Source organism: Plenodomus lingam (assembly GCF_022343315.1).
Source record: "Plenodomus lingam strain CAN1 chromosome Unknown contig_18, whole genome shotgun sequence".
Taxonomy (NCBI): domain Eukaryota; kingdom Fungi; phylum Ascomycota; class Dothideomycetes; order Pleosporales; family Leptosphaeriaceae; genus Plenodomus; species Plenodomus lingam.
This window is the reverse complement of record NW_027093935.1, coordinates 1,147,794-1,174,031: the sequence shown is the minus strand read 5'-3', so window position 1 is coordinate 1,174,031 and position 26,238 is coordinate 1,147,794. Positions and strand designations below refer to the sequence as shown.

The 26,238-nt window shown below is 51.5% G+C and overlaps 8 protein-coding genes across 8 annotated transcripts; 4 read left to right on the top strand and 4 right to left on the bottom strand.

Moving 5' to 3' along the window:
• Positions 1-20: 20 nt before the first annotated feature.
• On the bottom strand, positions 21-875 carry IAQ61_003837 (uncharacterized protein; the record flags this gene model as incomplete). Its single annotated transcript, XM_003837356.1, has 1 exon — positions 21-875. One exon carries the CDS (start codon positions 873-875, stop codon positions 21-23), a length of 855 nt encoding a protein of 284 aa, XP_003837404.1.
• Positions 876-1,709: 834 nt separating this feature from the next.
• Positions 1,710-3,622, top strand: IAQ61_003836 (uncharacterized protein; the record flags this gene model as incomplete). Its single annotated transcript, XM_003837355.2, has 5 exons — positions 1,710-1,759; positions 1,813-2,104; positions 2,171-3,095; positions 3,147-3,411; positions 3,463-3,622. 5 exons carry the CDS (start codon positions 1,710-1,712, stop codon positions 3,620-3,622), a joined length of 1,692 nt encoding a protein of 563 aa, XP_003837403.1.
• Positions 3,623-4,046: 424 nt separating this feature from the next.
• Positions 4,047-5,804, top strand: IAQ61_003835 (uncharacterized protein; the record flags this gene model as incomplete). The annotated part of the gene is made up of 3 exons (XM_066096115.1): positions 4,047-4,351; positions 4,484-4,894; positions 4,955-5,804. The coding sequence occupies 3 exons, from the start codon at positions 4,047-4,049 to the stop codon at positions 5,802-5,804; spliced, it is 1,566 nt and encodes a 521-aa protein (XP_065953991.1).
• Positions 5,805-6,201: 397 nt separating this feature from the next.
• On the bottom strand, positions 6,202-12,237 carry IAQ61_003834 (uncharacterized protein). Its single transcript, XM_003837353.2, has 6 exons — positions 11,530-12,237; positions 8,932-11,477; positions 8,250-8,885; positions 7,707-8,202; positions 7,272-7,654; positions 6,202-7,189 (listed from the first exon to the last, which is right to left on the bottom strand). Exons 1-6 carry the CDS (start codon positions 11,906-11,908, stop codon positions 6,818-6,820), a joined length of 4,812 nt encoding a protein of 1,603 aa, XP_003837401.2. The 5' UTR covers positions 11,909-12,237; the 3' UTR covers positions 6,202-6,817.
• Positions 12,238-12,329: 92 nt separating this feature from the next.
• On the bottom strand, positions 12,330-14,937 carry ANP1 (Mannan polymerase II complex anp1 subunit). Its single transcript, XM_003837352.2, has 3 exons — positions 13,504-14,937; positions 13,132-13,451; positions 12,330-13,082 (listed from the first exon to the last, which is right to left on the bottom strand). Exons 1-3 carry the CDS (start codon positions 14,276-14,278, stop codon positions 12,753-12,755), a joined length of 1,425 nt encoding a protein of 474 aa, XP_003837400.1. The 5' UTR covers positions 14,279-14,937; the 3' UTR covers positions 12,330-12,752.
• A 1,471-nt stretch (positions 14,938-16,408) lies between these two features.
• On the top strand, positions 16,409-18,547 carry IAQ61_003832 (uncharacterized protein). The gene is made up of 2 exons (XM_003837351.2): positions 16,409-16,565; positions 16,709-18,547. The coding sequence occupies exons 1-2, from the start codon at positions 16,424-16,426 to the stop codon at positions 17,542-17,544; spliced, it is 978 nt and encodes a 325-aa protein (XP_003837399.1). The 5' UTR covers positions 16,409-16,423; the 3' UTR covers positions 17,545-18,547.
• A 440-nt stretch (positions 18,548-18,987) lies between these two features.
• On the top strand, positions 18,988-20,669 carry IAQ61_003831 (uncharacterized protein; the record flags this gene model as incomplete). The annotated part of the gene is made up of 5 exons (XM_003837350.2): positions 18,988-18,996; positions 19,079-19,315; positions 19,368-19,822; positions 19,888-19,978; positions 20,028-20,669. 5 exons carry the CDS (start codon positions 18,988-18,990, stop codon positions 20,667-20,669), a joined length of 1,434 nt encoding a protein of 477 aa, XP_003837398.2.
• A 99-nt stretch (positions 20,670-20,768) lies between these two features.
• On the bottom strand, positions 20,769-26,169 carry DCL1 (Dicer-like protein 1; the record flags this gene model as incomplete). Its single annotated transcript, XM_066096114.1, has 5 exons — positions 20,769-21,094; positions 21,241-22,489; positions 22,659-22,902; positions 22,974-25,528; positions 25,648-26,169. 5 exons carry the CDS (start codon positions 26,167-26,169, stop codon positions 20,769-20,771), a joined length of 4,896 nt encoding a protein of 1,631 aa, XP_065953990.1.
• Between the last annotated feature and the right edge of the window lie 69 nt (positions 26,170-26,238).

Here is a 26,238-nt window from a genome sequence, read left to right as displayed (position 1 = left end):
GGATGGCTAAATGGCTGAGGCTATTGCTCTCCTTGGACTGTCCGTACCTTGATGCTGCCGTCGGCCATGCCGAAGTAGACAGCGATTGGCTTTTGGCCTCCGGCCACTGCCCCTCTCCCGCCTTCTCTCGCCCTCAGCTCTTGTGCCTCGATCCCGTTCAAGCCAGCGAAGATGCCCACCTCCAACACACCAGTCAGCCCCTTGATGGCCTTGCAGATGTGGTTGACCTCCCAGCTGCCATCACTTCCGTCGCCCTTACCCTTGCCCGCCTGGACATCTGCCGCCGTCAACAGGGTCGGAAACGGGGCGTCGATGATGAAGAAGTCCTGATCCGTCTTCAGGGGCCCCGACTTCTCCAACAGCGTAGTCCTCAACTTGGGATCCGTGCTGCCCAGCTCCCGCAACGCGGCCGTCACCTTGACCTGTGCCAGGGGCGCTACCTCGATGGGAATCGTCGGCCACTTCGTCAACAGCCTGTCCTGCCTCTTCCTGTAATCCGCCACACAGACAAACTTCTTGGCGCGCTCGGCCACCAATTTCTCCTGGAATAAGCAGGCGCCTCCGCCTTTTATACAGTTGAGCTCTGCATCGACTTCGTCTGCGCCATCAAAGGCCACATCGAGCATTTGGTTCGGCGGGAGGCTGTCGAAGGCGATTGGGGTTAGGCCTGCGGCGATGACGAGTTGGCGGGATTGGTAGCCTGTGGGGACGAAGAGGATGTTTGGGTTGGTGGAGAGGGCTTTGATGGCTTCGACAACGTAGACGATTGTGGTGCCGGAGCCGATGCCTACGTGGGTGGCAGAGGGGTCGAAGTGGTCTTTTACCGCTTGTTGGGCTGCGGCGCGTTTGGCGGCTTCGACGCGAGTGTCTGTCATGGTGGGTGCTGAGGTAGACGAGGGTCGAGTTTGGTGGTGGAGGAGAGTTGAACGCGAGAAGAGTGTGGTTGAGGGTGAATGGAGGCTTGGTGGTGAAAGTGCGTAATTGGCGGAAGAATTGTGTAGTAGAGTTTGGATACAAGGTCGAGGAGCAGCAGCACGTGAGTGTAAGAGGGGCAGCTCTGGATGTTTGCGATTGCTGGTGCTGCGAAGCTGCAGGCGGTTGATTCTATTGTGGCTGCTTGATCGGACAAGTTTGGTTGTTAGTGGCATCTACCTTTCTTCCGAGGAGTGTTAGTGTTTCCTGTGCAAGGCGCCTTGCCTTGGACGAGTGTCGAGACTGGAGACGAAGGAAAAAAGGTGACGCGTTGGCGACGAGAGTTCAATCACATGTGCGCACAGAGCAGAGCTAGAGTGTGGTAAGAGTGTGGTAGAGTCGTGCTGGCCATCTATCGTTGCTATCTAGTACCGGTATGGGTTAGGGATCCCTACTCTACCATTTGGGCACACACTCACTGGTATGACGCTGCTCCTTTGCCCCGCCATGACTTCTTCCTTCCAAGGTTACCCCGCGGTGCGGTGCGCGCTTGGCAGGTGGCCATGGCAACCAACAGAGGGGAGCCATTGTACTCCTATTGGCTTATTGGAACAGCGCGAACGTCTTCGTGCCTGAACTGGATCTTGAACTGAGCTTCCCAAGGCGGTAGGCGGTGGCAGAATCCAGACCCTACCCCGGTACCCTTCATTTCTATCGATTGCCGCAGTCTTGCAACCAAACTTGGTTTTGGCCTTCTATTTGTCTGCCACCTTGCCTTCTTTCCAATCTTCGATACCATGGCGGATCTTCCTCCTCCTGTGCAGGGGCCCACCGCCAAGGAGAAGAAGTAGGCCGTCTCGAATCCACAGAGCTCTCTCGTTCGCCCACTAAGAAACGCAGGTACGACCGACAACTCCGCCTCTGGGGCGCAACGGGCCAGACCGCGCTTGAGAACTCGCACATCCTCTTGCTCAACTCTGGGCCCGGCGTGGTTGGAGTAGAGACGCTCAAGAACCTCGTCCTACCTGGTGTTGGCCACTTCACCATCCAAGATTCAGCCATCGTCAGCGAAGCCGACTTGGGCGTCAACTTCTTCCTCGAGGATCAACATCTAGGGGGCTATCGCGCAGAACATACCTGCAACTGTCTGAAGGAGCTCAATCCAGATGTCGAGGGTCACTTTGTTACAGAGGTAGAGTTCGCCTCCAAGACCACAAGACAACTGCTGGGCCCATGCTGACCACCATCACGTCGCCAGCCCATCGAATCATGGCTACAGCAACCCAAAGTCCTAGAGCCATACACGCTTATCATCGCCGTCGCACCCATCCGCCCTGGGCTACTCACCCGACTCGCCGAACACGCAAGCGCTGCACTGATTCCGCTATTTTACATTCACTCCGTCGGCTTCTACTCCCACTTCTCTGTACACCTCCCGCCAGCCTTTCCCATTGTCGATACACACCCCGATGCCGGAACCACATCAGACCTGCGAATAGTACGCCCATGGCCGGAGCTTGTCCAATATGCAGAGGAAAAGACGGCTGGCTTAGACAGTATGAAGCCCGAAGACCATGGCCATGTTCCCTACATCGCCTTACTTCTGCACTTTCTTGAAGAATGGAAAAAGACTCACGAGGGAAACCTCCCATCCAACTACAAAGAAAAATTGGAATTCAGAAAGACGGTAGAACAAGCTGCGAGAACTGACACACCAGAAGGCGGAGAAGAGAACTTTGATGAAGCTGTGGGTGCAGTACTGAAGCTGCTGAATCCACCAGAAGTACGGGGAGCCGTCAAGGAGATTTTCACAGCCCCTGAGTGTCTGTTGATCAGGCAAGACTCGCCAAGCTTCTGGGTCATAGCAAACGCGGTGGGGTTGTTCTACACAAAGTATGGCGTGCTCCCAGTCCCAGGCTCGGTACCTGATATGAAGGCGCGTTCAGCAGACTATATACAACTGCAAAATGTGTACAAGTCAAAAGCACGGAAAGACCTGGCCGAAGTTGTGGAGAGTGTGCGATTCCTGGAGCGCAATGCGAACAGGAGCACTGTCATTCAGGAAAAGGACATCGAGGCTTTCTGCAAGAATGCTGCACATATCAAGCTCATGCGCGGTCGACCATTCCATGTCATGCAGGCAGGCCAGAAAGTCAGCTGGCGTGACAGGGCAAAATCTCTCGGTACGTGCGATACTAGAGAAATTTCTAATTTTACTAACAAATTCTTCACAGCACAGACAATGACTTTCCCTGAATCTCTGGTCCCACTGTACCTCGCTTTCCTTGCCTGGGATCAATACGTTGCCACTCATGACAAGGATGGCCTGGGTGGCGCTCCTGGTGTTCCAGGCGAGACCGACCAACCCCTAGATACAGAGAAACTTACTGGTATTGCACTACAAATCTTGGAAGACTTGGTCAAGGAGGCACATGCAGACATTGACGAGGACGAGCTTTCCAAAGTCACGACACAGACTAGAGAATTTGTGGCAGAGATGTGAGTACCTATGTATCAAGTTTCAAGGACAATGTGACTGACCGGAAGCAGGGTTCGAGCTGGTGGAGCTGAGCTACACAACATCGGCGCTATGACGGGCGGTATGGTATCGCAAGAGATCATCAAGGTCATTACAGAGCAATACGTCCCAGTGGACAATACGTGTGTCTTCGATGGCATCAAGAGCAAGACCATGGTCATCAAGGTGTGAGTTGCAACGATGAAAGCGGAGCCGAACAATGAGACACCGACATTGTATCGAGGTCAGAGAACAATGAGCAGGCACAATGTAGTGTTCTTCTCATTGTAAGCGCAGAGAAGTGGCAAGGCCGGGTGAAAGAACTTGGGTTGCAATTGCACAACTCATTGCTGCACAAGAGCTGGCCAGCGATATCACCAATGCAATGGAAGCATAGCCTCTATGGATCTAAATGGGACGAAATCTACGATTCCGCAATACCACATGCTATTGCAACTATCAAGTGAAAGTTGTGCCACACTGCTCTACGTGCGCTCTTCAATCATTTTTTCATTTGGGGAGATATATCTGTTTGTCCTACCGTACTTCATTATCGCCTGCCGCTTAGTGCTCTCAACTCGGTCATAATAACTCTCACACCTTCCTTGAGCTCAACATGGCAAAGCAGGCTCGACTATTCTTCACCTCGACGCCTGCCCCTCCCGGCGCTGACTCAGCGGGAAGTGCTGGTTGTGCATCACGTGATGTTCGCGACAAGGCTGTCGCGTCCGGCGCGTCCTTTGTGTCGGCCGATGAGACTTCGAACGCGGCATGGCCATGCACAACCCAAACATCTTACCACCCCGTTCCGCCCATTACGCCCCCCGAATCGCTCATGGATACTTCCTACGACTTGCCGGATTCGACAGACTGGTTATTAACGTCATTGCCCGGATTCGAGGCTGTCGAGGCCGCGCTTCGGTGCGAAGTCTGCAAGGAATTTCTCAGTAATCCTGTCATTACTTCCTGCTCGCACACATTTTGCTCGATATGCATACGCAGATGCATTACAGCGGACGGGAAGTGTCCAAGCTGCAAGACGGGTTGTTCCAGCGATAAATTGACGCCAAATATTGCGGTTAGAGAAGTGGTGATGCGATTTCAGGAGGCAAGACCAAAGGCCCTGGAATTGGCACGCGCAGACAAGGAGGACACGGTCGAGATGCCTAGTGGGCAGAAGCGAAAGTTGGAAGACACGGAAATAGAGGCCGAGGACGAGAATACTAGACACACTCGCTCAGGGCAGGCTAGAGGCAAGAGGCGCCGTGAAGGCGCGGACCAAGATGGGCCAATTGAAATCGCAGATAGCGAAGCAGAAAGCGATCCGGAATACTTGCCTGAGGGTATGGCGAAATGCCCAATCTGCAACAAGAAGATGAAAGCGGAGCAAGTCTACAATCATCTAGACGTATGTCCGGGCCCGGATACGTCGTCGTCGTCGCAGGGGCGAAATACCCGGTCAAAGTACGTACAGGGTATGACATCACTGCATCAGGGTACGCAGCTGACAAAATCCCTCTCTAGAACCAAAGCAATTTTCCCCACGACCCTCACAAGACGGAAGAAAGAGACCTCACCCCCGCCAACCCGATTATCACAACTCAACTATGCCATGTTGAAAGAGACTGCGCTGCGTAAGAAGCTTCAGGAGATTGGTATACCAAACTGGGGAGATAAGACTCTCTTGAAGCGACGACATATCGAGTGGCTCAACATCTACAACTCAAATTGTGACGCCGACGGCAGTGTACGGAAAAGTAAACGACAACTGCTTAGAGAGCTGGAGGAGTGGGAACAGACACAAGGCGGCCGCGCAGAAAGCAGAGAAAGCAAAATCATGAAGAAGGACTTTGATGGTGACAGCTACATGAAATCTCACAAGACCGAATTCGACGACCTAATAGCAAAGGCGCGGCGAAAGGTTGCTGCGAAGAAAGTAGACACTGCTGCGGAGGGGGAGGATGAAACTGCAGCATCCAGCGCATCCAATGCAGATATACCCCCACAACCACATCCACCACCACCAACATCCGAACCACCACCCACCACCTCAGAAACATCCACACCAAGCCTCCCACCACCCACCTCACCATCCCACAACAGCCCAAACCCACCCCCAACCCCCAACCCCAATAAGCCCTACGAAAACAACGAACCAGCACTAGCCAGCATCCGCGCCAAAGTCGAAGCCGCAAACGATCCCGCCAACCGTCGACCCTCGCTGAAAACCGAATCCTCGCTCGAGAGTGCGCACGCTCGGGGCTCGGATACGCAGACGGGACTGCGGAATCCGCTCGGCGGACCTAGTAGGAAGGTGCCGATGTTTGAGGTGCCGTTGGAAGGGGAGGAGGGGGGTGGTGGGGCGGTGCAGTGAGGGCGGTGCAGTGAGGGCGGTGTAGTGAGGGCGGTGTAGTGAGCCTGAGTGTAGGCAGCTTGGATACTGGGAATGGGCGGGGAGCTGGATTAAGGCATCGAGCCGGAATGGTATGGGCATGATGGGGATGAAGACGATGAAAAGACGAATATCCTATTCCATTCTAATAGACAGACTGTGTGTAGTCCTTAGATTAGTTTCGTCATGGCGGTATTACTCACTATTGATACCATATTGCTCATCCGCAATCATCACAATGCATTTTCTTGTCTACAATTGATGGTGTGGATTTGCCGAGTTACACGTGAATGCCTGACTGACTGAATGGCTGACATACGAATATATACAAACTTGTATTATGTATCCTGTACTCCCCCTACCCCTCATTCAAATACCTCACAACCTCACCCGGAAATTTATTATATATCATACATCATACATCATACATCACACATACATACACACCCCAATCCTGCACCCCTTCCCACCCCTCCATGCATCCGCCCCACGAGCCCAAGATGACATGATAACAACACCGCCACACCTCCCTACCTACCCCCCCTAAAAGAAAAAAGAGTGCCGAACTGCACAACAAATCCATCTCTTAAGTAAGAGCAATGACGGGCTCGAGGCGAAAACTAGGGGTGCTGGATTGGCAAGAACGAGAGGAAGAACAAGAACGAAAATTCATGTCTGAGAATAGTCGGAGAGATGTTTGTATCTATGGTGAGAGGGAGAAGGGGGTGCGATATTGCAAACTAGTAAACGCAGACATGTATTCGCAATAAGAAAATGTCCGAGTAAATAAAAGAAAGGGTATTTGATATCCCTCGTTTGCTGAGATTGCGATTCAAGTAGCTAGCTAGCAAGCTAGTGAAGCAGATTTGCAAGAAGTCATATATGCTTGTCTATACTATCTTCGAGTCCTGCTCCTCCTGCTCCTCACCGCTATGCTCGTCTCCACGCTGTACAAGAAAAAGGTCGGTGACCATCGCTACGAAACAAAAAAGCACCTAACCTTCCTTCTCCCCTGCCTCCTGCTTCTCCTCTACATGCTCCTGCACCGTATCCTGCACATTTTCTTCCCCGCCACCCTCATCGCCACCTTTCTCTCCCTCAGCCTCAGACTGCGGCGTCACCGCAACATCGGCTTCGGGAGCTACTTCCCCGCCAGCCTTCTCATCAGGGCTCACCCTCTGCCTGACTGGTTTCGTCGCGTCGGTCGGGAAGAGTTCCTGGAGTAAATTGGGCTGGAAGCGATTAATCCGCTTCCAGGTTTCATTCCAGAGTTCTTCGCGCTGGGGGTTTTCGTCGGGAGGGGCGAGGTAGCCACCGCTGGAGAGGACGAGGAGCATGTTTTTGAGGTTCTCGACCACGGCTTCCTCCTGGTGGCGGCTGTGGTTAGCAATGTGCGAATTGTATGGTGGGAGGGACGCCGGGAAGAGGGCAAGGAAATGCTCGACTTACCAGGTTGTCACCCTGTCCGCTATTCATCAAGCGGTCCATGATGGTGATGATCTTTAGCCACAAATCCAACAACTCACTCGTTCCACTCAGTAATACCAGATAGTGCAAGAAGACCTTGCTCAGCAGCGTTGATGCGCGAACCCGCGTCTCGCTCATCCCTAGGGGGTCGCTCTGATAGACTTCTGGCTTGAGGAGTTGCGTGATGAGTGGTACGAGAACTTCACTGAAGATCGCAGTCCATTCAGCGTGGTCAGGAGATGCTAGCGAATTGGACAGGAGTGTGCGCTGCATAGCAGAGAAGGCTTGCTGGCGAATTTCGCGGCACGGATTAAGACACTGGTGGGCGAGGGTTTTGAGAATGGGTGACCAGTACGCTGTCCATGCTGTTGTGGTGTTAGCTGCTGTGTATCATGTGGTGGGAGTTTTGTGGCGTACCCTCTGTTGTCTCAAGATGAGACTGTTCGATGAAATGCGGTACTCTGCTGGAAAGCTGAAAGACGATTGTCATAGCTTTGCTACCTCGCACAACGATCTCATTACTCTCGGGCTTCTTAGGCTTGGGTCCTTTTCCACGCTTAGCGGCTTGGTCGTATAACTGCTCGTCGCGCGCACCAACTTGAGCCGCTGTTGCGAATTCGTTGAGCAGTGCGATGGCGGCCTCATAGTTGTCTGCGGTAATGCCGGGCTGAGATGAGGTTGTGAGATCCTCTACCAGCTGGAACACGTCTCCAGCAGCCTCAGGTACATTGGAAAGTCTGTTGAGAATGGTCCAGAAGTCTGGTGAGCCCGTCAATTCGCTTCGTAAGGCATTTGGACCCTTGCAGCAATCGGTCAAGCCCTTGAGAATGGGCTGAGCGCACTCCTGTAGCAGTGCATCGCTGAAACTAGAGAAGGTGTGGAGGAGGACAGGAGCCCGGATGAAATCATAGTCCTGGGTTACTTAGCCATGTTTCACAAACATAGAAGGGGCAAACTTACATTGCTGGCGTTTAGCAGACTGAGCAGGTAGTAAACAGACCTCGCAATCACCACGTAGTGATGCTTACTAGCATCTCGAATGACCGTCGATAATGCGTCGGTGACGTCCTTTGCCAGCTCTCTCACGGTCTCATCGTTTCGCAAGGCCAAGACAGTCGCAAGCTCAAGCACAAATACTAAACTTGGGTCATATATTGGGCCCTTGCCCTTTTGCCTTGGGGCGCCTGTTCGAGGACTCGCGCCTGGAAGTTCCGGCTTCACCACAATAACTCTTGGTGAGCCATCTTCAGGTATGTGGGCAAGCAACGACGTCAGCAGCGACCGAAGCGCCTCTACTGGGAGTTGACTGATGTTGGCAAGTATGTCTTCAAAGTGGCACTCCTTCACTGTGTCTACAGTACAAAGCGTGTACTCAATCTCCTGGTCCGATGGCTCTGGTGGCTCGTCATTGGCGAAGCTCGATACATATGATGACAAGGCCGAGAAAATGCCAGTGTCGGCAGGGCGTTCTGGTCGATCAATAATCTGCGCAGGATTCTGGAGAGGTATCGGGGGTAAAGCGAGCGTCTTCTGGAAGGAAAGGAAGTAAGGGGGTATAAGCGAATTTACAAAAAGATTGACCATAATGCGAATGAGCTGGCTGTGTTAGTATACGAATTTTGAGTAGGCACGATAAGCTTACGTGGTTCCACCCATCTCGTATCGAAGCCTCATGACCTTTGATAACTTGGAATAGAACGACCGTCGCGAGTTGAGCTCTGCCATCACGGCCGAAGCGTACAGCTGTCTCGCTGACCATTACGCTCTTCTTATCAGCCTGCACCTCGGTATTTAGCGAAGTGCTTGGTGGAACATCAGGTGCTAAAGTACTAATGTACGCCAGACACGATATGATGCGGTCCAAAGCATCTGTCAAGTTGTACTTTGCAGCGATTTGAGCGCACTGATCAAAACCAAGCACGACACGGGAGAAGACAGCATCGTCTGTGGCAGACATGAATACATACGACAGTGTCGCCACGATTGGCTTCCATGTTGCGGCAAACATGTCTGCGTCGTAGATATTGGTGTCGCAAATGATGAGGTCCGGAGTTGTCTGACACTTGACCAGTAGCTCTTTCCAGGCATGTTCATACGCATTTCGATCACTGTGCTCTTCGGGTAGAATGATCTCCCGCGTCTTAATGGAATCGTACATGGCATGAAGATAATCAGGGTCAAAGTCCTTGCCGTCGTTGACGCCACGCAGGTTCCTTGCAAAGTCCTCATATGCCATACGCTTGTTGCCCTTCAAGTTGGGGTTGTGCTGGTCGGTATTCAACATGATGATCGCGTATGTGAGCACGAAGATGGCATCTTTGCTGGTAATACCTTCAGGCTGCGCCTTCTCCAGATACTGCTCGGCAAAGTCCGTAACGATTCGCTCGATTAAAGCTGATTCACCCGGGAGTCGGAAGGCGTGTAAAAGTTGTCTCAATGCTTCATCGAGTCGGAGCCCTTTGAAGTCGAACAGGTTGATGAACGCGCTGAGAATCGCCTCATTACCCTTCTTCGAGAGAAACTCTCCCAAGACCTTCTTGTCAACTCTGGTAGTGCCCTTGACGAACTCAGCTATGCATTTTGGGTCTTCAGAGTCCTTGATGATCCCTTGCGAAGCTAGAAAGGCAATCCCAGCCTTGGGCTTCTCGTTAAACTTAGTAGCGCCTTTGATAATGATCTTTTTCCGCGCCCGCTGCTCACGAAGCGAGTCAGCAGTTGGAAAGCCCTCAGTGACGGGCTCTTCATCCAAGCGGTCCGCTATAGATTGAACAAAGCCGAGTAGAGCATCCAAGCATAGCGGCGGAACGTTGACTGTACTCCATGTGGCGGAGTCAGGGAAGGCATTTCTCGAAAGAAGCCCAACAATATCCATGCAGACATCACCACGATCGATTTCACAATCGTAGTTGACGAAGAGCTCAGCCATGAAAGATGGTATCCGTACTAAGCCACCTAGATTTTCGATCATGGCTTCGCGAGCATCTGGCTTCCTAGCCCCACCCTCGAGCCCAAGCTTTTGCCGGTCCTTGACTGGAACTGGCGTCGAGCGACCACTGCTGCTATCCTGTTGAGGGGGTTGCTTGATAAGACTTGGGGCTTGCGGGACACCCTCATACAGAGAAGGCTCGATGCCAGGCTCCATGGGTATTTCGACCCGTGGGAAGAGACATGCGACCAGGTATGACAAATATAGCTCCTGTTGGAGCTTGAGGACATTTCTGCATGTCGCAAGCAATGTGCCAGCCACACGCAGTGACTCGTTCAAGACAGCCATGTTGTCCGACCTAACCAGCTGAAAGATGTGACGACAAAGCGTGTCTTTGGCCAGATTTGCTAAACTTGGGTGGCTTGCTATCGATGGTCCTGCAACCTCGAGCGCTACGTCCACGATACGCAGCGCCATCACACGCATCGTGTCAGTGTGTTGACGATCGTGGGGATCCAGCAGTTCGACCAGTACTCGGAAGAGCTCTCGTATTGAAGGTAGCGAGTACGGCCTGATCTCGACAGCGGCTTGCGGTTCGCCATCCGCGGCTGTTGCAGGAAGGTCTACTGTGCTACTAACAGGATTCGCCATGCTATCGTTGTCATCTGGGCCCTTCTCCGAACTGCTCGACTGCTGAGGGGCCTCGACCTTGTGCTGCGCATAATCGCCTTCCCCATTGGTAGTGGGATCCATCTTGGGGCCGTCCTGGTCATTTTCGCGATCCAATTCTTCGTCTAGCGCGTCCAGCTCCTCTGGCGATTCAATCTCGAGTGTCTTCAGTCGGCGGAATATGACCTGGCACATGGACACCATGGCAATTTCAGCAGACCGGCGCAGTAGCTCGGATAGTCTTGCCTGGCAACACATGCTCAGGCCCGTCTCCATCATTTCACAGACACTCTCATCACCCAGCACTTCACCCCCAGGACCTGAGATCATGACTTCCATGAGCCGCAGAATACGCAATAGGACAATCTCGTCAGCTGCGGAGTCGCTTGCCTCGAAGCGACAGTGTGTGATAGCGGACGAGAGCTGCTGCATAGCTTCTGCGAGGCGTGGAGAGTCATGGCTGATGATGCCGTACGACAGGAACTTTGTTATGGCAATGAGGGCGAGCGATGTGATGGGCGCAGAGGTCGAAGAGGAACGAATGACCTGTAAGAAGGGGTGGAGCATCGAGGGGGTGTCAAAGGTGCGGATGTCTGATGTAGCATTAGCACAACTCTGGCGGTGTCAGCGTTTCCAAGCTCGTACTCTTGCAGCCCTTTAGATCACTTCTCAGGCGCGCAAATGCAGACATGAGCGGATTGTCCTGCAGGCTTTTGCCCTTTTTCCCTCGCAGTCCCCATCTGCTCGGCACCACCTCCTCTTGCTCGCCTGCGCTTATGATGCCTTGCCCTGCCCGGTCGCGCCGTTGCACGGCAGGCGTCTTGTTGGAGGAGCTGCCCAAGATGGCTGCTACAGAAGAATGCGCCCAGCGGGCATGTTTCCGCATAGCCGACGTGACGGTAATGCATTCTGTGACTACGAGCGCGACTGGGTTGACTGCGACGGTTATGGGCCGCGGCGTCAAGCTGGCGATGGTGTCTTGGAGTGTTGGCGCAACATTGTCTTCGCTTCCGGTGCTCGACATGATGATGTATGAGCGTCAAGTATATATAGTACGAACAATTGCGCAGCGAGGGAGTCGTATGGCCGCGGTGTAGGTGCAGTTGAGACAGCTGGGACATGTACTGTACCGGTACGGTATGCTGGTTGTTGCCAGTCGTGAACAGGACACGATGTCACTGCCGCAATAGCTTGCTTCTGCTTCGCCAGACAGCAATCCGTCCAGCACAAAAGTTTTCGTGTCCTCGAGGAACAAAGGTGACGTGAACAATGGCAAGCCGCAGCTGTTGAGGCAGTCAGTCGTATTGGTCTATCTCACCTGTAATAGTGCCTCGAACAATTGACGGTTCGGAGGTCCGACCGTTATGACACCCTGTCCCCGAGCTAACATGGGGCCGGTCTTATACGTAGGTACGTCACTCACTCTAATACTTCTACTTGTCGATGCCTGTTATGCTTCATGCTTCAAGCCTAATGCCTCAGTACTGGATACCTTCTATTGCTACAAAACAAATATAACTTCTGTATTTCGGCTTTACCAGGCCAGCTACAACGCCCGTAATGCAACACGTTGTCTAATGTATACAATCCACCAAAACTTCAATCACTTGCTCCACCAAGAAGTAATAAGCCGCCAATCCCACGTAGTAGAGACCGGCTCGGCGGGTGTGGACTATCTTTCCTCGATAGTCCAAGACCATGGGCGGTGCGGATATCGAGAGGAAGGAAAGATCATGTTCTGATCCGTCTAGCCATGTCATGACTTTCATTGCCGAGCTATACGACGCCAATGCCCCTGGCACTGTCGAACGGAACGAGGCTCCAAATAGTCATCATATAGAGCTGCTCCTCATTGGATTGGGAGAAGACTACGACTTCTCTTCCTTCTTTGGCGGTATGCCTGCCGCCGGCTTTGGCCCCCCCTTGCCCTTCTCTGCTTTCTCCTTTTCTTCGTTCTTTGCTTGTTGGACTAGCGCCTGAACGGTAGCCTTGTCCTTCTCCCAGTCACTCTTCTTTTCATCGAAAGCATCCTTGAGCTTCTTTTCCTTGGCCTTCTTCGCTTCCTCTTCCGCTTCTTTTGCCTTGCGCTCCTTCTCCATTTCCTCCATGTGTCGGATATCATCAACACTGGGTTCATACAAATGCCAAATCGTGTAATGCGGGAGTCCGACGACCGAGAACTTCATGCGCTTGGCCATCTACATGTCGTTAGCACACATTATTGTCATTGGAATAGAATGAACTTACTTTACCGAAGCCCTCGGTCTCCGCATGCTTCTCAAAACTGAAAGCGGGAAAGTGGACGCCAGATCGAAACACTTTGGCCTTGGCCAGAATACTGACACCGCCGACACCGTCAATCTCCATCTCCATGTCTGGGTCACCGTACGGATCGCGTAGATAAGCCAAATGTGGGCGCCACGTCGCGTACTCTGCATATCCCTCAACGATGACGGCATCTTCATCCAATGTATCTGCGAGGGCAAGAGCAGTATCTGATTCTTGCCAGGAGTTGAGATCGTATGGCTGCTCGCCGCCAAGCCAATCAGGTAGGGGTCGCCAGACATCTGCAAGGTCTCGTTAGCACTTGGCCTATCTGCGCAACGAACTGATTCTCACTTGGTACAATGACATCCTTGTTGTGGCGCATAAGATCCTCGAGAATGGTGAAAGGTGCAGTCTCGACATCGACGTCGCGCCAATACACCCAACTATGTGTCGGTCGCAGAGCAGCACTGAGGAGCCAGTTGCGCGCCTGAGCCATGGACTTACGACGACTGGCTTGCGCCGCGAAGCCATGTCGACTCTCAACGTCTTGATTGACCTTTTGTCCAAAATCCTTTTCCATGACGGAGATTTCACCAAACTGTTGTCTCCTGTCAGGATTGGCCTGTAGTTCCTCTAATTTCTCCGTCAAAAGAGAGATGGTGTTGTCCTTGGAGTCTCCGACGAGGAAAGCGAGGTCGATGAGGTTGTGCGGGTAGGTGAGATTCTTCAGATGACTGAAGAACATGTTCAGGTGGGGTGAGGCGTCGCGCAATGGGGCGCAAATGAGTATGCGCTCCTCGCGCTCCCACCCCCGCGCGGTGCCCTGCACATTGTTCAGATCGTAGTATCGGACCGTCTCAAGCTGCGAGTCTTCACTCGACGTGAGGAAGCTAATCGGACCCGAGCCCAGGTTTGGCCGCAGATTGGGGAAAAAGAAGAAAAGACCGGTGAAGAAGAGCGAGGCAGCTAAGAGCAGGCGCTGGATTAGTTGTCTCCGCCGTCTAAGCGCAGGCTGTGACCGCGGTTGGAATCTGCATGGGTGATTGTAGTCAGAATCGTGTCTCTTGGAGTCGTGGTGGTAAAGGAGGTGAGCGGGAAGCTGCGATGGGAACAACGCGCTGGACATGGCGGCTGCCCTGGGCAAACGTACTTGTGAGGTTGGATAGAAAACGTGCCCCCTCCTTGCGAAGGATATGCGCCGTTTGAGAAGGCATGGCGCTGCATCTTCCCTTTGGCCGTGGAATGTAAGGGCAACATTCAGAGACGCTTTCAAGGTTTGGGACGCTCCCTTGGTCGGAACCCCCGGTCACCTCTGACCCGCCAGATCAGCGAAACGTTGTTCGAGTAAGGCGACACTCCTTCAGCTTCACCACTGCTGAATAGAGCGTGGCTGCTGGTTAGAACAAAAGGGAGGAGAGAAGTGGAGGAAGTACGTTCAGCGATGTAGCAGTCGATCGACGTGTTGGGCGATATATTGCGCAAGCCTGCGTGGATTCGATGATCTCAATGGGAAGGCTTGGCTGTAGATGGGAGGATCTGTTCCGCTAAGGCCACCGTTGACGTGTGTGCGCACACTCTTGCTCCAAGTAGAATGATAGATGCGCAAAGGGCCGATTGGTCTTAATTTTCACGTGGGCCTACAAAGATGCGCCATGTGCATGTTGAATTGTCTGTACAGAAAAGTGTGGGTATGGATGGACAGCTTGCAGGATTGCCTGTTGCGTCCTGGCCCCGTCCAGGTGGTGGGCAGTGTAATGAGCCGCCAAGCCTCTAGCTTTGGACGTTTCAGACTTCAGCGGCAGCAACCCTTGGTGGGAAGAAGCCCGAGAGGAAGAAGGCCCCGATTCATTTGTCCATGGCCGAAGAAACAACGACGGAACTGAGCAATACGACGAGGCTTTCGTGTCAGATTCAACCTGTCATATTCCGCATCTCGTCAGAAAGAGCATGTGTCGAGTGAGACGGCAACGCAACCTGCTGACTGATGATCCAGTCGCGAGCGACACCAGAGTTGTTTGCTGACGAGGCGCATACGAGTCACTCTCAAAGCATTCAGCGACTACACATGTTTTTTGAAGCCAGCAAAACATGTTTCATTAGAACAACAGTAAATTAAGAGCTACAATCTTTGGCTTGCGTTTGCCCAACCTGCATATATTCGCCCTCTACACGTCTTCGCCACCGACACTGCGTAATTGTTAGCAGTGTTCCGCAAACGATGTTTCAACAATAACAATTGTGAGTTTGAGCTCAGACAGCCGTTTTAAATCAAGCGCCCGCCACCGGCATCCAATCGCAGCAGCCCAAGACGGAGTGCTACAACCTTCAGCACGAAGACCACAATCACGCATCGCTGGACAAGCCAGCAACACAACTCCACAACCCATCATCCCAGCCGAGACTGGTAGAGTGCGGGAGGATGACCCGGCAGCAGATTGTCATGGAATGGATAGACTAGGTTTCTTCCTGGCGATGAAAAATAGGGATCGACGTGCTTACTTTGTGGTGCGGGTTTGGTTCGACGTAAGCTGCATAAGAGTCTGTATGGCACGTTAGCAACGGCCTTTCAAATAAGAGTTGAACAATGTGGAAGGAAGCTTCAATATCAGACAAAGGTAAGCGGTATAAGCTATCTTCAAAGGAATTCAGTAGCAGAACTGTATAATACGTTCATCATTGAAGTGTACAAGATGAGTTTGGACAACAACGTAAAGTAAAGAAGGAACGTACCAATAGGGTTGGGTTCCAGTTTTCATGTCAATGTTAGTTCGCATGATCGTGCAACACTCCAGCGGCGTGGTGCAAAATCAACCCATGGCCAGAGGACCTGCTACGATGCAAGTCTCTGTCTTAGCCGGTCTAAGCCGTAGGCTCATCGCGCCGAGTGCCTCCCGACGTGCTTGCTAGATATGTCCCAGCTCGCACGAGAACTAGACGGTATCTGCGAAAGTCAGCCAAAGATCTAAGCTTTGCGTGCGAGATGCAGAGATATCGAGAGACAGATCAGACGGTGGTGCATGTTGTTCGTTGCTCATTAAAGATCACCAGAACGGTATTCAGGGGTTATCAATCATGAAAGAGAGGATGCTTGTAGGAAACGTGTGGTGTGGACATACCTTGCGCGAGAGAGTAGAGTGCAGAAGCAAGCTGGTGTCGCGCGAAGAAAATTAACATGGAGCTCGAACTCTTGGCAGCTTAGTCACCAAGATTTTCCTACGACCGATGAGATCACAGCGCGAACCACCAAAGACTTTGACCCCACACTTACAAGATGAACATGGATCGAAGAAGGCACAATGCGCCGAGCGGCGGTACGAGTGCGCCTGTGTTTGCACAGACTATCAGAGATCCAGAATATCTACAAAAGTTGCGGCCGACGAGGTCAAGAGGCCCTAACGAGCTGCGCAGGATCTGTAAGTGCTGCCACTTACTCGGTCACATAAGAGACTATCAAGATTGGAGTTGGATTCATATCCTTTTCTGTGATTTCTGGGCCTTCTGAGCAAGCTGTTGAAGCGCAATGATCCGTGTATCTCATGCTTATCCAAATACCTAGTTCTCCAAACGGCCATCATACCTTCAGCTTCAGGCTCCGCTTACCTTGAAATTCCCTCTTCCTCGCCCTCATCCAAATCAACACTCATATCACCAACATCGTCTCTCAAGATCACAGCCTCAATACAAGGCCCCAAGCCCCTTCCCCGCAGTGCGGCATTCAGTCCTTCCCTACTTCTCACGACCACGGTCAAATTCGCGCCTTTTGGAACACGCCAAAGGAGAGGCTACATACGCGACGCTGCAGAGCGAGATCTAGGAGTACATCTCGAGACCGCATTGCGAGGTGTTATTATCGGTGAACGTTGGCCAAAGAGTGGAGTTGAAGTTGTGATTACAATCTTAGAGGGTGACGAGGATGGCTGGTGGGGCGACTCCGAAAGCGAAGGTACCTCGAAAGGAAGCGGCTGGGGACTATTGAATGTACTCGCAGGCTGTATAACAGTGGCGAGTGCTGCCATTATAGACGCTGGCATTGATTGCGTGGACATAGCATGTGGGGGCGTCGCAGCGATTGTGCGCAATCCAGATTTAAACGATGATAGAGAGTTGGCTAGGATTCTCGATCCATGTCCGGCAGAGCACAAAGACGTCGTTGCGGCCTGCGCCATTGGCTACCTTGCTTCAAGAGACGAGATCACAGAGATATGGATGAAAGGGGATGTTGGCCCCGATCCGGATGCCCTTGTTGAAGGGGCTACGCATGCAGCAGTGGGAAGTCTTGCAGTTGTGAAGGAGGTTTTGCTCGAAGCATTGCAGGCAAAGTTGCAGGGGCAGATCGAAGATCGTGAAGCTGGGCAGAAAAGGAAGGCTGACGATGTGGAAATGACGGGGTGAAGCATGGGGCCGGATCGTTCACACTCCTAGTGTACACAGCGTACGAAGGGACTCACTTGCCCCTCAGGGTCACTCACAGTAACGTCCCGAAACCGACGAGGTGGATCAACAGTCTGCACGAACCAACGTTCTCATGGACGATATGTTCGGAATATTGGAACAGTCATGTGAAGCATTCGGTCTTCTCGAGAACAAGCTTCAGGCATAAGAATAGATGGAGGCCACTCCCAGTACCTAACCGCTGTAGTAGCTCTTCCATCGCAATCAGTAGAACAGGGCGACCATGCGCCGGCATCGTATAGATCCAGACGCAACATCTGTGAACCTCTCCATTCTTCCATGGCCGTGAAACACATCTTTTCCCAGTATTCTTGTCCCCCAATAGCTACGCAGGCTTCCACCTGGACGAGCGTCCAATGTCTGATAAGCAATACCGGTATATCTAGAGACTGACCATGGCATCGTGATAAGGTAGAGTGACCCCGAGTCTTCTCGACTGCTGATTCAAATCAACCCAATAGGACCTACTAGTTGCACCATCATCCGTCGCCGAACGCATGCGAGGTTTTTTTCTCCACCGATTTCAATGATGAAATGCCCATTCATTTTGGTCACAGGATAGCGCGCAAGCCGTCAGCACCGGAGCTTTGGAAGCAATGATTGGTGCGCAATTGTGAATACACGGCTCTTGCATCCTAAACGTCTCACGCATCCTTCCACCTGCTCATTGCATTCCTCGTCTAGAGTATCCTAGACAAAGACATTATCTCCGCACGGCACTGCAGCACGGCACGGCACGGCACGGCACAGCAAAGTCAAGGTCGAGCAGTGGCAGTTCGGCGCAATATGTTGCTAAATCAATCGATGTTGTGTACTGACTAGGTACCAGTAAATACATCCGATTAAGGTACCGGTAGGGTCTTGTTGCCAGAAGCTTGTCGCAACAACAAGGGGTACCGGTAAGCACGGCAGCCGCGAAGCACCGTGAAGCTTTCCTGCTTTTCTCACGAAAGCAACCTGCCGAAATTGCGGGGCGCACTTGCCTTGCCAAATACGTAGGTCATTGGTGTAACCACATAGATTCCACTTTCTCTGTCACACTGTCATCTTCAAAGGCCCTTCTTTTTGGTACAATCTTCTTTACATAGGTACATGGTCGTCGTCGTGCACAAGTCACTCGTTTCTGGTCTCTCCTTTTGCTCGCCCACAAGTCCATACTGTTGCCGGCAGTGCGCCATTCGCTCGTTATCACGGCTCCGATGTCCGAATAGATAGCACGTTCCTTGTCTTTGTTTCCCTGCATCTAACCTGGTGCATTATCACGGTACAGGTTCTGTCAGAGGACAACAAAAGGCTTGAAGGATTTGCATCGTGCATATCAAAGAGCGACAGCTTTCGCCGTCTTTCTTCCACAACGGGTCACTTCTGTGACAGCCGCTCATCATGGTATCTGTAAGTGTTTCGATTGAAAATTCCACAAAAGACGTTCTTGTAGTTACTTCTCGATGTGTAAAGAAAGGCTGACAAGGCGTAGCTCACTCGCGCACTCGCGCTCCTTCCAGCGTTATTCACGACTGTCGCGTATGCGGTTCATCCTGTGGAGGTCCGTGGCCAGGATTTTGTCGATACGGTTACTGGTAAGAGGCTCATGATTGTCGGTGTTGACTACCAGCCCGGTGGTCAAGGAGCATACAAGCCTTCCCAAGGCCTCGATGCTCTGACAGACGCGGATATATGTCTGCGAGATGCGACGGTCATGCAGAAATTGGGTGTGAGGATATCCGCCACCACAGCAGTGAGCCTGAAAAGCTGACATAGTCCAGGTCAACACCATCCGTGTTTACAATGTTGACCCTACGCTTGATCATTCGAAGTGTGCTTCCATATTTAATGCGGCCGGTATCTACATGATCCTCGATGTCAATTCGCCCCTGCCTGGCGAGAGCATCAATCGTGCTGCGCCATGGACTTCTTACAATTCCGATTATCTCACCCGTGTTTTCGGAATCATTGAGAATTTCAAGGGTTTCCCTAACACGCTTGCTTTCTTCGCTGCGAATGAAGTCATGAACGACTTGGAAACCGCAGAGTACAACCCTCAGTATATTCGCGCGGTCCAACGTGATCTGAAGAACTACATCGCGAAGCACTCCGACCGTACCATCCCTGTTGGCTACTCCGCTGCCGATGTACGTGAGATCTTGCAGGATACTTGGGCGTACATGCAGTGCGTTCATGACGAAGATCAATCTTCTTCTGACTTCTTTGGCCTCAACTCGTATGTCAGATCTAGCACACCAGCTATATGTGAAGAAGATCACTGACCTTGTCTTCCTCTTACAGATACAGTTGGTGCGGAGCTGATGCCACATTCCAAACCTCTGGTTACAGCGACCTGGTTACTATGTTCAGCCAGTCAGCGATACCAGTCTTTGTGAGAGTTTCCAACATAGCAGATTCACGCCAAAGCTAACTCTAGTCAGTACAGTGAATACGGCTGCAATCGCGTCCAACCCCGTGTTTTCAATGAAGTCGAGACTCTTTACGGCGACCAGATGACCTCCCTCAGCGGCGGTCTCGTTTACGAATACAGCCAAGAAGAAGCAGACTATGGCCTGGTCACCCTCAACACCAACGGCTCTGTCTCGCTCCGGAAAGACTACGAAAATCTCCAGGATCAATTCAACAAACTCGACACTCAACTATTACAATCCACAAATCCATCCTCTGCCTCCATCAAAGCCCCACAGTGCAGCGACAGTCTGATCACCGCGAAGGATTTTAGCAAAAACTTCACGATTCCAGCTATTTGCCCTGGATGCCAGGAGCTTATAAATGATGGTATTAAGAACCCCCAGAATGGAAAGCTAGTCGAGGTCACCGACACCAAGGTCAGGCAAGAAGTTTACGCATCGAGCGGCCAGCAGATTCAGAACCTGGAGCTGACAATCGTGGCGAACGACGGGTCTAACATGCCTGGCGGCGAAAACATGCGTCCGAGCTCCACAAGTGATACTGGCACCGCGCCTCAGCCTTCTGAGACGAAGAAGGGTGCCGCTGCCAGACTTGGCAGTAGTGTCCGAATGCTTTCTGTGGGCTTGGCGGTAGTAATAGCTATTGTGTGAGAGCCGTGATGCGTCGTTCTTCTGCGTGTCGCTGCTGCGGCCGATTGAAGTGCCGTGGAAACTGCAGGGTGGTTCAGATGGTACGTAACGACATGATGATTATTTTGCAGAACCTTCACTATTGTTGGCCAGCATTTTGACGGACTCGATTTTCGTATACATGTTTGAGATGGATATACCCTTTATATCAGGAAACGCGAGGAGCTGGTCCTGTGGAAACAGAGTTGAGACTTTGATGGCTACGTGGCATTTTAGATGTATGTATATGTGTATGTATTCGTCAATGGTCATGATGTCCTTTATTTTTGCCGGGTATTTGGTAGCTTGGTGTGTGGATGTCGATGTCAGTGCTTGGTGATGTACATGCGTGGTTCTTGCAGTTGTTGAAATGCTAGTCTTATACAAGGATGCAGGCGTATTTGTTACTGTTGACTTGTACCATGTATGCAATTCCATATTCATGCTCGCGGTCCTACAAACCGTAAGATAGTAGCACAGAGACATCTTTATTCCTATTTCTACCATAAATAGCCCATTATTCCACGCATCCACCATCTAGACATCTAAATACTCGGCCCCAAAGCCTCCCTCATCAACCCCTCCTTCTCCCTCGTCAACATCCCTCCTTCCCCTCCATACCCCAGCCCCCCTTCCCCCTCGCCCTCCTCCTCTACACAATCACACCCATACTTCTGCCGAAATTCATACGGCGGCAACCCATCCAACCTCTCCAACGCCGCATGACTAGCCCGCAGCCGGGCATACCGCCCACCCTGTCCTAGACTGTGAAACCAGACTTTCCCATGAATCATAACCATTGCAGCAATAGCCTTGCCCTTTCCTGGAATGACCGTGTCTGTTTCGCGAGCGCCCATGCGCCAGTCGCTGCAGCCAAAGGAGATGGAGAGCAGGCGACTGAGGCGGGTGGTGGGATGATTCGAGGCGAAATTCTCATAGGCATCGAGGGTCATGTCGGCGAAGAAGGGTTTGAGATGGCGGTCGAAGAAGGACTGGACGACGGAGAAGTCGAATTGCGAGTCGACAAACAGGGCGGCGACGTAGGCTTCGATGACGTCGGCGAGGCATTTGGGCGGTTCGTGCACGTTAACCCAGTAGTCGACTGCGCCGTTGGCTTCGCGTTCGGCTTCGTCGATTTCGAGCACGTAGTCGCGGATTTGGGTGCTGAGGATGGCCGTGTTGGATTTGAGGTGGCGGTGCCAGCCGAGTTTGACGCAGACGGCGCCGAGGAATTTGTTGGAGACCATGGGGGTTTTGTGCTCGGTGAGCCACTGGGGGTCTTTGTCTGGGTACTTGTAGTAGAGATGCATGATGAATGCCATGTCGAGCAGAGAGTCCCCGAGGAATTCAAGCCGCTGATAGTTGGGAATGTGCTCAAACATGTAGGCGTAGGACGGATGAGTGAAGGCTGAGCGCACCAACCGAGGATACTTGAAGTGGTAAGGATGTACTGCCTCAATCTGTCGGGCAGCATCAAGCATTGCTGCTGTTGGTTGATCAAGTTGGTACTTTGGCTTGACATAGGCGGCATAGTAGTCTGTCCACTTCTCCATGGAATGATCTGGATTGTTTGCAAAGAGTTTCACGGCCTTCACAGCTAGATCCCATTGAGAAGGAATCCAGAGGCCATGCTTGTGGTGCTCCATAAAGGCTGCGCCGATGAACGCCTCACAAACATCAGCGACACTCTTATCACCCAGATTGTGCCTGAGCTTGAGCCAGTCGTCTTCGCTCTTGTTGATACCTTTGCCTCGTATGAGCTTGAGGGCTTCAGGATACCACGTTCGGCTACCGCTTGTCAGCTCCAGTCGCCATGATAGTATGTATGTGCACTTACCGAGAGAACGCTTCTGTGCGTACGTATTTAGGAAGTTCCAAGTTAATCTCAGTTCCATCCGGACGAGCCACTTTTTTAACACCTATAGCCGTCTCCATGAGGTTTTGATTGCAGAGCATGAGCATGCGGCGTACGTGATACTCAAACTCATTCTCTTCTGGTTGCTGTACGAAGACCGAGAGAGATGTTGCCATCTTCAGAAAGCAATCCCCCAAGAATTCAAGACGTTCATAATTCGGACCCATTCCACTCTTGAAGTTGATCTTCTCTTCCTCGTGCTCATCGGTATTTTCAGAGTCCTTGGTCAATGCTTCCAGTGCCAGAGCAGGGCTGACATGCAAGTCAAGCACCTCGCATGCATCGAGAGCAATCAGATAGCTCTCGAAGCGATGAATAATAGCTGGAAGCACATAGCACATGACTACGAAGGGGGTCGCGATCTAGCTTACGTCAGTATAGAGCATGGCTGACATAACTCAGATTCTGATATAAAGTCGAAAATTATACCTACATTGGAGATCTTCAGCGGTTGAGGACAGACGTAATTTTTGAGCTCGAACAATTCTTTCTGTTCCTTTTCTTCGACTCGAGCAAGGTGATTCCGACGAAATGGAATCTTCTCAACTTCCAGTACAGGTTGTGACGGATCCCATCTGGAGGTGTCTCGACTTCGGGCCCATCTGCTGTCTGTGTAATCTAATATGGTGTTCATGTATTTTTGGTTTTGCTTTGGAACATGTGCTGGGACAGGGTCCTGCGGGGTAAGATGTGAAGCAATGCAGTTGGAGTAATAGCGACGACCTCCATTCATAGGATCAATATAGTATTTATCGATCAAATCTTCGGGATACACCGTTGGCGTCCAGTCCCATGTTGGATTCTTATAGACTCTGCGGATTTGTTCCATATCTAGCATGTCCTCAATATTAGTACCAGATGGCGACTTGTGGATCTGATCAGATAGAACAGGAACGACCCAGTAAGAGATCTTCTGGATGTTGTATTCGTACTGTTTGTTGTATATATCTTCATAGATACGTAGCGTGAACTTTGTGATCATCTCCAATATTTCTGACGGTACAGGTAACACTGTGGGAATAGATTGAGACACGATATGGGAAGGCCTCCCATCTGCAAGATAAATCGGGAAGCTCGGCAGTTGTGGAAACTGCCTTCGAGTTAGCAGACCAAGAGGCTGGTGTGGGCGGTCTAGACCCGCATCGACATTGATGACGGTGAGATACAGCTGGTCCGGAACAGTATCTCGACCCTGCTTCCAGAAGCTTGGTTTGATGAGCATCGGGTAGTTGCCCTTCTTCTTCTCACTGACCGCAAGCAAAGCATTCCGTCTGGCCGGCGCAAGTCTGTGAAGAGTCGGAAGTAAATTCTCGTCCAAATATCCTCTCTTCCGAAGCTCAAGACACATCATGAAAGCCGCAGAACATTTCGCGATCAACTTCTTGCTCTCTATCTTGCCGGTGATAGAGATGATGGGTGCATATTCGGGCAGAATAACCTCACAGATGAAGCCGCTTCGCAAAGGATTGCGAGGGTCGTAATTGGTTGCTGGCCTGATAATGTATGTCGGCTGTACCATGGTTTCTCGGTTTGGAGAAGGGATTACCGCAATGAAGTGGTTGAGTATGGACAGACTCGATCGATAAGTAAGCCTGGCGCCAGACTTGGGGTCAGTGTAATAAGGGAAGAGAATTTCAGACAATGCCAGAAGGTCATTCCCGTCTTCGTCAGAGCCATCGATTCTGCGATCTTGAGAGAGACTCTGGCAAAATTGACGCATCACTACCTCGTCGGACCTGACGTCCATGACTCGTTGTCGATGGTCATGGTTGCCGTCTTCCAGCATATGAAGATATTTCGAGTTGGTATGCCTTGCTCTTCCTCTACTCTGCACGTAACCAATCATAGTACGATACAGATCAAATCGTACTACTAGGTTGCACTGGGGAATGTCCAACCCCTCCTCGGCGACTGATGTGGCGAAAATGCAATTCAACTCACCACGCCGGAACGAGCTCACTGCCAGGATTTGATTGCGCAAAGAGATCGATTCCTCGCCTGCACGGTTGTTGACTCCGACAAGCATGCCACAATGCAGATTCGGTCCTCCAATTCGTTCGAAGATGAGCTTGAGCAACCGAGCAGTTTCTCGCTTCTCGACGAAGACAATGCAACGAGGCTCATCGGTTCGTTCGTAATACAAGTTCAGCCAGTAACGAAGGAGACGAACTTTGGAGCTCAGGTCTGAATCGCTTATGCTCTCAGTTTCCATGGTGTATTGCTGGACGAATTCCGCTGCTTCTTTCAACCGCTTCACTTTGGCATCCCACTCCTGCTGTGAGTCGTCCAGCTTGGCTTTGTTGTATTTGAACTCCTCACGTTGCTGCAACTTGCGGCTTTGTTCCTCCGCAAAAGCGAAGGACCAGTACATGTCTGATGCCCAGGGGCCAAGCTCCAAAAGGTGCCGCTTAGACGCAATGAAGAACTTTTGAAAAGCAGTAATGTCTCCATATTTGTCTTTGATTGCTTGATGGAGAGGTGTTTCGTGCGTGGACTCGAGCCTTGGATAGACTGCTATTTCTTCATCAGGTCGACTGATAGAATTGTTTATAAGCTTCTCGGGATCGATGGTGGCTATCTTGGCATGCAGAAGCTTTTCCAAGTCACTAGCAGCCTGCTTGATATGGTCTGACGAAAGGCCTCGGACATCTATCGGTGACGCAGTCATTCCGAAGATTCGAGGTCTCTTGGAAAGATTAAGCTCCTGGACGTAGTAATCCTTCATGATTCGGGCGTATGGATGGTTGTTTTTCGCGTGATGCGCCTCGTCAAAGATCAAAAGATTGATCTGAGCCATGGTAATGAAAGAATGCATCACACATTGAACGAGAACTTCTGCCGTACAGACGATTACCATGTTCTTTTGAAAATGCTTGTCCCATGTTGATTTGGTCCATAGAGATGTTCCCATGGAGCCACAGATGCTCTCGACGTTCTGGTCGAGACCGCATTTTAGGACGTTAGCTTGCTGAAAGACGAGGTTCACAGAGTCGACCTGAGCACCATTAGAAACATTGTAGACATGGCATCTCTCTCAAGTCCTACCAAGAAGATGGCAATTCTGGGAGCGCCGCCTGTAGCTCGATGTTCCAGCTCATCTTCCAGAACATGCCTGAGCAACAGAGTTGCAATGTGGGTCTTTCCAGACCCAGTATCCAGGACAGCTATGGTGTTCTGATCCTTTGCTCGGAGGAAGAGTTCCGTCTGATAATCGCGAGGGTTCGTGATGCGCTTGGCCGTCTCTTGTTTTGCAAGAATCTCGCGAATGGAAAGCTGCTCTTCTTTTGCATTCTTGGAACTGACTGCTTGCACCTCTTGCTGGGTTATGTAGGCGCTGATATTAGCAGCATACGCCTTCAGTACTTCATTCTGTGCCCTCCGTCTCTCTGTCGTGGTCCTGGGGCCATGTGCGCGACCAGTATTATCCTCAAGGTCTGAATCCTCTTCTTCACTTTGGAAGTCGTTCTTTGGGACAGCCTCCGCTTCGTCTCCAGATGTGGAAGTCACAGACGTTTCCTCACACTCGAAATAATCATCTTGCTCCTCGTCGACCTGAGCCCACACCATGTTGATGGCACGCGAAAGGTGCACAATCGCAATTCAGATGAGTACCTTGATTCGACTGTCACAATATTG

What these genes read in the sequence shown, in the direction of transcription:
- IAQ61_003834 (XM_003837353.2), bottom strand. Translation starts at nt 11,908, where the DNA reads ATGTCGAGCACCGGAAGCGAAGACAATGTTGCGCCAACACTCCAAGAC. An exon ending in TCATCTTGAGACAACAGAGG is followed by an intron (nt 7,655 to 7,706) that starts GTACGCCACAAA and finishes ACACCACAACAG; the next exon opens with CATGGACAGCGTACTGGTCA. An exon ending in GCGGACAGGGTGACAACCTG is followed by an intron (nt 7,190 to 7,271) that starts GTAAGTCGAGCA and finishes AGCCGCCACCAG; the next exon opens with GAGGAAGCCGTGGTCGAGAA.
- ANP1 (XM_003837352.2), bottom strand. Translation starts at nt 14,278, where the DNA reads ATGTCCAGCGCGTTGTTCCCATCGCAGCTTCCCGCTCACCTCCTTTAC. An exon ending in CAAGGATGTCATTGTACCAA is followed by an intron (nt 13,452 to 13,503) that starts GTGAGAATCAGT and finishes GAGACCTTGCAG; the next exon opens with ATGTCTGGCGACCCCTACCT. An exon ending in AGACCGAGGGCTTCGGTAAA is followed by an intron (nt 13,083 to 13,131) that starts GTAAGTTCATTC and finishes AACGACATGTAG; the next exon opens with ATGGCCAAGCGCATGAAGTT.
- IAQ61_003832 (XM_003837351.2), top strand. Translation starts at nt 16,424, where the DNA reads ATGAACATGGATCGAAGAAGGCACAATGCGCCGAGCGGCGGTACGAGT. An exon ending in TAACGAGCTGCGCAGGATCT is followed by an intron (nt 16,566 to 16,708) that starts GTAAGTGCTGCC and finishes CCAAATACCTAG; the next exon opens with TTCTCCAAACGGCCATCATA.